The 10,315-nt window shown below is 50.3% G+C and overlaps 1 protein-coding gene across 1 annotated transcript; it reads left to right on the forward strand.

Moving 5' to 3' along the window:
* The first annotated feature begins 9,306 nt into the window (after window positions 1-9,306).
* Window positions 9,307-9,831, forward strand: LOC147984610 (uncharacterized). The gene has a single exon (XM_087541178.1). The coding sequence runs from the start codon at window positions 9,307-9,309 to the stop codon at window positions 9,829-9,831; it is 525 nt and encodes a 174-aa protein (XP_087397304.1).
* The last annotated feature ends 484 nt before the right edge of the window (window positions 9,832-10,315 follow it).

Raw genomic sequence — 10,315 nt, forward strand, 5'->3', positions numbered from 1 at the left:
TCTGGCTGTAGCAAAAGCAATAGTGATTCTGGTTGTAGCAAAAGCAGCAGCGATTCTGGTTGCAGCAAAGACAGCAAGGAGGATGATCCAGACTGGAGTGGGGAAGAAGAGGAGCAGAGTGGGCATCAGGCTGAGGATGACCTAGCGATGGTGGTAGCTGACCAAGGGCAAGAGATGGTGGTGGCTGACCATGGGCAAGAGATGGTGGTGGCTCAGGATGACCTAGCGATGGTCGTGCCTGTCCTGCCTGAAGGTGGCCTCGCGATGGTGGTGGTGGCTGACAATGACCTCGCGCTGGTGGAGGCGCCGGGGATCCCACGGCTGGGCGACATGACCACGCCAATTGTCGTAGAAGACTACATCCCACTGCCTCCACCGCCTCGCCGCTCTTGGCGCATTAGGCTGAGGAAGGAGAAGGGGAAGAACAATGAGAACTGAACTATGTCAGGTATGTCAGATCTCCAAAATGATCTATATATACTTAGCTTTGTTTCCTCTGAAATGACATAAGTTAGCTCTAAGTTAGATCTAGTGTGCTTAGTTACCTATGTTAGCTCTAATATGCTAAGTTATCTCTACTATGCTTAGTTTGCTATAGGTTACCTCCAAAATTACTTATGTTAGCACAAAATGACCAAGTTTACATAATAAGCTTATAGTCGTCTTCTTCTTCTCCAAAATGACAAAAGTTAGCTCTAATATAATTAGTTCACTCAAAGATGGCATAAGCTAGGTTGGCTCCATTTTACCTAAGTTGGCTCTAATATGCTAAGTTATCTCTACTATGCTTAGTTTCCTATAGGTTAGCTCCAAAATTACTTATGTTAGCACAAAATGACCAAGTTTACATAATAAGCTTATAGTCTTCTTCTTATTCTTCTCCAAAATGACATAAGTTAGCTCTAATATGCTTAGTTCACACAAAGATGGCATAATTAGAAAGGTTGGCTCCATTTTACCTAAGTTGGCTCTAATATGCTAAGTTATCTCTAATATGCTTAGTTTCCTATAGGTTAGCTCCAAAATTACTTATGTTAGCACAAAATGACCAAGTTTACATAATAAGCTTATAGTCTTGTTCTTCTTCTTCTTCATCTTATTCTTCTTCTCCAAAATGACATAAGTTAGCTCTAATATACTTAGTTTCCTATAGGTTAACTCCAAAATTACTTATGTTAGCACAAAATTACCAAGTTTACATAATACGCTTATAGTCTTCTTCTTCTTATTCTTCTAGTATTTTTCTAGTATTCTTCTAGTCTTCTTCTTCTTCATTTTCTTCCAGGTTAGCTCCATTTTACTTAAGTGTGCTTACTTCTTATAGTCTTCTTCTTCTTCTTCTTCTTCATTTTCTTCTTCTTCTAACATCTTGTTTATCATTTTGCAGATTAGATTTAATTCACAGAAGCTTGCATGGATGGAGTGCTTCTTTTCCATTTGTGTTTTTATTTTGTATCAATGAACTTGCATGGTTCGAACTTATTATATGGATGGATGGATAATGGTGTTTGATGAACAATGTGAAACTTTTGTAATATGTAAGGATGGAACTATATATTTGTTGGTTATGTATGTATATATGATGATACTTGTGTGTTGGATATGCTTGTTGTGTATATATGTGAATTGCTGTGTATATCTGTGAATTGCTGTCAAATTGAATGAATTAAATTAAAAACAAGGTTGTACAAGCTCTTTGTCGTCAGCTAGTTGACGGCAAACATGCCACGTGGCAGCTACCTGTGATTCTTAGGACTGGCATGTTTGAGCACTTTGCCGTTTGCCAGCGGACGGCAAACACCTTAGCCTCTTTGCCATCCGCTGGCTGACGGCAAAGCACGCCGTTAACCCCTAACGGCTCTCACCCCACCTCACTGTCGTCCACGATCTTTGCCGTCTGCTGGCCACCAACGGCGGACGGCACAATCCTTTGCCGTCCGTTTCTAGGAAGCGGACGGCAAAGAAGGCCTTTGCTGGCACATGTTGAGACAGATAGTTTGCCGTCTGCTGGCAGACGGCAAAGAAGTTTGACGTCCATGATCCATGCATTTGTCGTCCGCCATGGCGGACGGCAAAGAAGCTGATTCCAATAGTGTATGACTCATTTAAAGGTAGTCCTGGTGGGCTTGATCCGGGATGAGTTAATGCCCATTTCTCGCGCTGTATCCTGATAGAGCAGATTAAGACTGCTACCTCCATCCATAAGGACGCGAGTCATGTGGAACCCATCAATTATTGGGTCTAAGACCAGTGCGGCTGAGCCACCGTGACGGATACTGGTCGGATGATCCCGGCGATCAAAAGTGATCGGGCATGACGACCATGGATTAAATGTTGGGGCGACTAGCTCTATCATGTAGACGTCCCTGAGCGCACGCTTACACTCCCTCTTGGGCATGTGGGTAGCGTATATCATGTTCACCATTTTGACCTGAGGGGGAAACTTCTTCTGTCCCCCTATGTTCGGCTGCTGGGGCTCTTCGTCATCATCCTCGCTTTACGATCCCTTTTCCCTATTCTCGATGTTTAATTTGTCGGCCTGTTTAAAAACCCAGCAATCTCTATTTGTATGATTGGGTGGCTTGTGTGGGGTGCCATGAATCTGGCACGAACGATCGAGTATGCGGTCCAAGCTGGATGGGCCTGAATTGTTCTTTTGGAACGGCTTCTTCCGCTGACCGGACTTAGGGCCCCTAAATCCGGCATTGACTGTTGTGTCCTCGGTGTTATCACTATTGTTTCGACGCTTGTATCTATTGCGTCGAGACTTGTCTTTGCTAGTTTTAGCTTCAGGGGTGTCGGCGTTGCTTGCATTGTTTTTGCTACGGGCCAACCAACTGTCCTCGCCCGCACAAAAGCGGGTCATGAGTGTCGTGAGGGCTGCCATGGATTTTGGCTTTTCTTGGCCGAGGTGGCGAGCGAGCCATTCGTCGTGGATGCTGTGTTTGAAGGCTGCTAGGGCTTCGGCATACGAACAATCAACGATTTGGTTCTTTTTAGTTAAGAACCTAGTCTAGAATTTCCTGGTGGACTCTCCGGGCTGTTGAATAATATGGCTTAAGTCATTAGCGTCCGAAGGTCGAACATATGTACCTTGGAAGTCATCTAGGAAGGCCTCTTCCAAGTCCTCCCAACTGCCAATAGAATTTGCAGGCAGACTGTTGAGCCTGTGCCGAGCTGGCCCCTTGAGTTTTAAAGGGAGGTATTTGATGGTGTGGAGGTCATCGCCGCGGGCCATATGAATGTGGAGAATGAAGTCTTCGATCCACACCACGGGGTCCGTGGTTCCATCGTATGATTCTATATTCACGGGTTTGAACCCTTCTGGGAATTCATGATGCAGGACCTCATCAGTGAAGCAACGAGGGTGTGTGGCGCCTCTATATCGGGCCGTATCGCGATGTAGCTCTGATGGAGTCCGTTTGCGGTTTTCGGCCCGCGCATGACTAAGTTTGTCATGTCCGAATAGGTGGTCGTCTTCGCATGTCGAGGCATGCCCTCGTGATCCGTAGATTGATCTAGTATGTCCTGCTTTATTGTTCAGGTTTTGCCGGAGGTCATATGTATGACCGTGGGCTAATTTACCTCTACCTGTGCGCTGAGGTGGAGCTGGCTGGTGTTTTGCATGAGTTGCCATTTTGTCTCGGCCACGTGGTGGCCGGTAAGCTGCATTGTACGATGGAGGGATATATTCCGGCGCCTCCTCGTCAAACTGAGGTAGCAATTTGCGCTTTGGGTAGCTTTTGGTTGCGCGCTTGAGGCCGTATTCTTCGGCTGCTACGACATTGGTCCATCTATCATTGAGCAGATCTTGGTCAGCTTGAAGTTGCTGCTGCTTCTTTTTTAGGCTCCTTGCAGTGGCGATTAGTTGGCACTTGAAGCGCTCCTGCTCAAGAGGTTCCTCGGGCATGATGAAATCCTTAGTGCCGAGGCTCACCTCGTCCTTGGAGAGCGGAAGGTAATTATCATCCTCCGAATCTTCGTGCGTGGCCTGCTTGCCAGGGCTAGCCTGCCCATCTTTCCGTTCATCTTGGTCATTAGTTGTTTCAACAGAGTCTTCGTTGTCTTCGACACCTTCTGGAGTATTATCTTCTCCTGTGCCAGTGTTGTTGTCTTTACTGCAGCGTGACTTAGAGCGGCGCCGCTGCCGCCAGCGCTTGGACTGTATTTCAAAAGGTTTATCCTCAACTGGAGCTTCCTTGTCCTCGTCGCTATTCTCATTTGGTGCATCCACCATGTATACATCATACGAGGAAGTGGCCGTCCAGCATCCGGTGAACGGCGGGTTCTGGGCCTCTTCTTCTCCGGCATCGTCGTCCATACCGTCGACGTCTTCAGAGTCGTAATCAAGTTCGTCGGTCAAATCCTCGACTGTGTCTATGAAGTGGGTGGCGGATAGGAAGCAAAATTCTCCACCGTCAGCCCCTAGTTCGAGCCGGATATAGTTCGGCTATGAGTCCTCCGCCAAGGACATGTTTTTAATGAGTTTAGCACATCGCCCAACGGCGAGTGCTGGAAGATGTCTGCGGCGCTGAATTCGAAGGCCGACAAACGATCAAGCTCGGCGTCCGCGGGACCAGGTGGTTCGGAACTTACGACCGGAGACGACTCCGGGGTTCCTCTGAAAAAATGTCGTGGGAGGTTAAGTCTATGTGCGGCTCCAACACCGTGGAATCTGTGGCCTCCGTAGTGGGGTTGATCCTCCCGTCCTTGGATGGCGCGGCTTGCTCCGGATCTAGGGCCAGAGTGGTTACAGGAGCAATCTCCTGGATGCGGCCAGATGACAGATTTAGGTCATGATCATCGGGGTGACCGGGAGCGGCTACCGCGGTCTCGAATCCGGCAAAGACCAAGTCTCCAAGGATGTCCACAACATAGTTCAAGCTCCCAAATCTGACCTGATGGCCAAGGGCGTAGCTTTCGATCTGCTCTAGATAGACAAACGAGTTGGCCTGCAGTGCGAAGCTGCCGAACTCGAAGATCTGTCTGGGGAGGAAAGTTTCTCCTTGGACAGCGTCGTTATTGACGATCGAAGGGGCCATCAAACCTTTTGGCGACAACACAGTGGAAATCTCAATGAAAGCACCAATGTCGGTGTCAAAACCGGCGGATCTCGGGTAGGGGGTCCCGAACTGTGCGTCTAAGGTCGATGGTAACAGGAGACAAGGGACACGATGTTTACCCAAGTTCGGGCCCTCTCTATGGAGGTAATACCCTACGTCTTGCTTGATAGATATTGATGAATATGAGTATTACAAGAGCTTATCTACCTCGAGATCGTAATGGCTAAACCCTAAAGGTCTAGCTTGTATGGCTATGATAATGAGTGTCCCCTATCCGGACTAAGTCCTCCAGTTTATATAGACACCGGAAGGATCTAGGTTTACACAAGGTCGGTTACAAAGAAGGGAATCCACATATTCAGTTGCCAAGCTTGCCTTCCATGCCAAGGAGAGTCCCATCTGGACATGGGTGCAGTCTTCGGTCTTCGTATCTTCATAGCCCATCAGTCTGGCCCATGGCCAACAGTCCGAACGCCCGAGGACCCCTTAGTCCAGGACTCCCTAAGTAGCCCGTGAACCTGGTTTCAATGACAAGGTATCCGACGCGTAGTGCTGTCTTCGACATTGCAAGGCGGGTTCCTCCTTCCAAACTCTAGAATAACCTTCGGATGAATTGACCGTGTCCATACCTATAACAGACACCACACACAACCGTAGAAAGAATATAATAATACACGAGTCCAATCCGCCGACAACTTTCACAACATGACATCACGTCCATCTGGTCATAATTTCGAACTGTTTTTTGCCTGCTGATCCCCGTTTTGAGACGTCGTTGCCATTGGCGCATCTTGTCAAACCAGAGATCGTGTCCCCCTTATTATGGGATTCGCATCAATACGGGCGTGGGTAACCCAACCGTGTCGTTTACACAGCCCTTGGGAACAGGCGAATTTTGAGGCGAGTGGGGTGGCATTCAATATTCACTGCCCTTATAAGGAGATAAGATTCCTCCTTCTTCCCCATGCCTCCTTCCTGCCGTTCCCCTCTTGAGCTCCAGCGCCCGATTTCTCATTTGTTCCCCACTCGAGAAAGCACTCAACCATGTCCGGATTCGAAGGTCAAGGCAAGTGGATGGCTTCCTCTGTCAAGGAGGAGAATCTCGCCGAGCTTCGGGCGGCCGGGTACCTGGCGAAGGAAATCGCCCACCGTCTTCCAGCCCAAGGAAAAATCATTCCCACGCTGAAGCCCGACGAGAGGGTAGTGTTCCTCCCCCACTTTCTCTATGGGCTGGGGTTTCCACTCCACCCCTTCGTCCATGGAATAATGTTCTACTACGGGATAGATGTTTACCCAGGTTCGGGCCCCCTGTCGGTGTCAAAACCGTCAGAACTCGGGTAGGGGGTCCCGAACTGTGCGTCTAAGGTCGATGGTAACAGGAGAAAAGGGACATGATGTTTACCCAGGTTCAGGCCCTCTCTATGGAGGTAATACCCTACGTCCTGCTTGATTGATATTGATGAATATGAGTATTACAAGAGTTGATCTACCTCGAGATCGTAATGCACCAAACACGTAATTACTTTATAAAATATTATTTTTGGATATTGAAAATTTTAATTTCATTAATTGTTGCGAGCGCAATGTTTCGTTGGATTTTTATGTAATATAAATTTATACTGAAATTGTATTTAATCTGACTAGAAGTTTCGGTATAAAAATATTTCGGATCCCATCAAAATGTGGGAAATTTTATTGAATTCTATTTTGAATGGTTGGTTGAAATGGGTTGTACTTTTAATAAACTATAAATGGGCTGTAGTAAATTCCATTAGAATTCAAATATTGGATGCACATTCTTACAAATCTCAAATGGGCTATAAGTTCTCTGCCACACACTTGTGGCCTTACTAAGTTGATGCGTCCCCTCAAAAAAAAAGAGATGATGCGTATGCAAGGCTTTGTCAGCTTATAGTTAACACACGGTTCTAGCAGCAGTGGCCATTGGATGTCCATCCAACGGATGTCGTGCTTCTTCTTCAATCTCGGATATTCTAGCTTCACCTGCCTAAAAAATGATTCCTCCCCTTGACATCTGGGGCGCACCGAAGCTGACCTGTGGGCCTACTAAGTTGACGCGTACCAAGGGCTTTGTCAACTTAGTCAATATGCACGATGCTAGCTGCAGTGACCGTACGATGTCCATCCAACGGCCGTAGTTCTTCTTCGCACGCAAAAAACAATTCACCCCCCTGACTGCTGTGACCCACCAGCTACATCTTCGCACGCAAGGAAGTGCCTGATAGTCGGGACCCACCTGGTCGAAGCATACGTAGCGTTGTCATTCTGGTCGCGAATATGTACGTACATACTAGTCCATGTAGAGGCGTGCACGTGTCGTAGTAGAGGCGCGCATGTATCGTAGTAGAGGCGCGCACATAGCATGTACACGTACGTACAACGACTAGTGTGCAAGAAAGAAAATACAACCACGTACGTACATACGGGCAGGGTCTCGAACGCCTACTCACGCATACGTATGGCCAGGGCTCGTGTACATGGCTGGGTCAGAACGGAGAAACTGCATCGTTGTCGTGTTCATGGGGAGCCAACCGGCTGGGTCGAAACGGAATGCGTCGTCGTGTTCATCGGGAGGGCTTGGACGGAACGGCCGATGGAAACGAGGCCTGGCGTACCGCAGAACGGACGAAACGGCCTTGGGTTCGACCGGCCACGTTCGAAACGGGATCCTGTTCATCGGGAGGGGTCTGGCATACCGCAAAATGGAGGAAACGGGCCTCCTATGGTCGAAACGGGGGTCTTCTTGATCGGGAAGGGTGTGGCGTACCGCAAAATGGAGGAAACGGACTTGTGTTCGAGCGCTACGGTCGAAACAGGGGTCCTGTTCATCGGGACGGGTGTGGCGTACCGCAAAATGGGACTCCATGGGATACTGTTCATCTCCACCGTCGACCCCCTCCAGCCTCCACGGGATACTGTTCATCCACGGTCGACCTCCTCCAGCCTCCACCAGCGACTGTTCATCTGCGGGCTCTTGTTCATCCAGACTCCACCGCGCGCTACTCCACCGGCTACTGTTCAACCAGCCCACTCCACGGGCTCCTGTTCAACCACCCCTCCACGGGCTACTGTTCATCCAGCCCTCCACCGTCTACTGCTCATCCAGCCCTCCACGGGGTGGTCCTGTTCATCCAGCCCTCCACGGGGTCCTGTTCATCCAGCCCCAACCGGCTCGATCGATCGGGGTCCTGTTCATCCAGAGGCAACACCCCGGGGTCCTGTTCATCCACCCCCTTCAGGAACTGTTCATCCAAACCCCCCCAGCAATGCTCACTGTTCATCTAGAGGCAGCATCGATCGGCTTCAGTTAGTAGCAGTACCGAAGGAATCGCTCGATCGGGTTCAGTTAACAGCCATCGATCGATCGCTCGGGTTCAGTAACGCATATCCTGCAGTGCAATCGCTCGGGTTCAGTAGGCGAATGCCTCGCTCAGGTTCAGTTAGAGCCCAACGCCTCGCACCCACGCGCATGCGTGTACGAGAGAAACGCGCATCGCTCGGCCCCGACCACCCACCGTAACCAGGAACACCCCGATATTTTCCTCGCCCTCGCTTCTACCATGGTTTTTTCCGTCATGCATGGCCCAAAGAATGTCATGCAGCTGCGTCTCCGGCCCGCCCAGGACGAAAAGCCCATTTTCTGTCATGATTTTTTTGTCATAGAAGTAGGAGCCCACCACATCTATGATGATACCAGGTTTTGTCACAATTATCGTCATAGAAGTGTCATAAGTATGACAGATTTTTTTTGTTTGGCCCAAAATGTCACAGATGTGTCTTTTTGTTGTAGTGCGACCTGGCATTTCAAGACCTTAAGAGATACCTGACCAGCCATCCGGTGATGGTGGAGCCTCGCCCCCTCGAGTCCCTGGTGGTTTACCTTGCCACCACTCCCTACTCTGCCAGCGTGGCACTGGTGGCGGTCCAGGAAGAGCGCCAGGCCAAGGGCCCGCCGCGCCATACCGCACCTCCAGCCGGGGCAATACGGCACTAGGAGGATACCGCAGAGGCTGCAACAACGTCAACAAATGATTAGGCCCGATAGGGCGGCATCCTCGGGCCTGCAGAGGCCCCAATGGAAGACCAGGCTCCTGAGGTCCCATCACCTCAGGAGAGGCCCCGACCTCCGGCAAGCACATGCTCCATCGACGCTCCCGCCCTTGTCGAGCACCTAGTGCACTTAGTCAGCATGGTGCTGTGGGATGTGAGGGCGTGATACCCCATGCCACAGAAGCTTTTGCTTGCGCTCCTGGTGGCCTCACATAAGCTGCGCCATTACTTCCAAGGCCACCCGATCATTGTCGTCTCGGCTTACCCACTGGAGAGGGTGCTTCGGAGCCCTAATGCCGCGGCAAGGGTCGCCAAGTGGAATATCAAACTTCAGTCATTTCAGCTCGAGTTCAGCACAACGAGGGTCATCGAGGGGGTCGCCCTGGCCGACTTCGTGGCCGAATGGACCAACGTCCCGGAACCTGAAGATGGCAGGAGCCCGTCTCTTTCGCCAGGAAGTGAAGCACCGGATGGTTGGGTCATGTACTTCGACAGCGCCTTCACGCACCGAGGCGCAGAGGCTGGAGCCGTGCTCATCTCGCCCACCGAAGATAAGCTCTACTACGCCATGCAACTCTGCTTCGACCGGGGCGAGGAGGTCTCTAACAACATTGTGGAGTACGAGGGGTTGATCGCCGGTCTCAAGGCAGCGGTGGCCTTGGGAGTGAAGCGTCTCACCATCAAGGGCGATTCCTAGCTCCTCGTCAACTTCTCCAACAAGGTGTATGAACCAAGGGACGAGCACATGGAAGCGTACCTTGCGGAGGTGCGTAAGATGGAGAAGCAATTCTTGGTCCTAGAACTGCAACACGTCCCATGCGGCACCAACAAGGAGGCTGATGAAATCGCCAAGAGGGCGTCAAGACGGGTACCCCAAGAACCTAGTGTCTTCGAAGAGCGACTCTTCAAGCCTTCGGCGACCCCTGTGGCCGCGGAGACCACATCACCTCGAGAAGAACTCCCTCAACCACCAACCTCAGGAGCCCCCGCTTGCGGCCCGGCCTCAGGAGCGTGCTTGCTCCTAGCGCTTGAACCTCGGGAGGGGTGCTGGACCAAGGAATTCAAGGCGTATCTGGTGCATGGGACGCTGCCGGAGAAGGAGGAAGACGCGGAGCATGTGGCCCGGCAGGCTACGACATACAGCATCTAGGACGGTGAGCTATACAGAAAAGGACCAAATG

This window comes from Triticum urartu, chromosome 2A, assembly GCF_056163025.1.
Source record: "Triticum urartu cultivar PI428250 chromosome 2A, HENAU_Tu73, whole genome shotgun sequence".
Lineage (NCBI taxonomy): Eukaryota > Viridiplantae > Streptophyta > Magnoliopsida > Poales > Poaceae > Triticum > Triticum urartu.

Coding starts and splice junctions, on each gene's coding strand:
- LOC147984610 (XM_087541178.1), top strand. CDS start 9,307: ATGCCACAGAAGCTTTTGCTTGCGCTCCTGGTGGCCTCACATAAGCTG.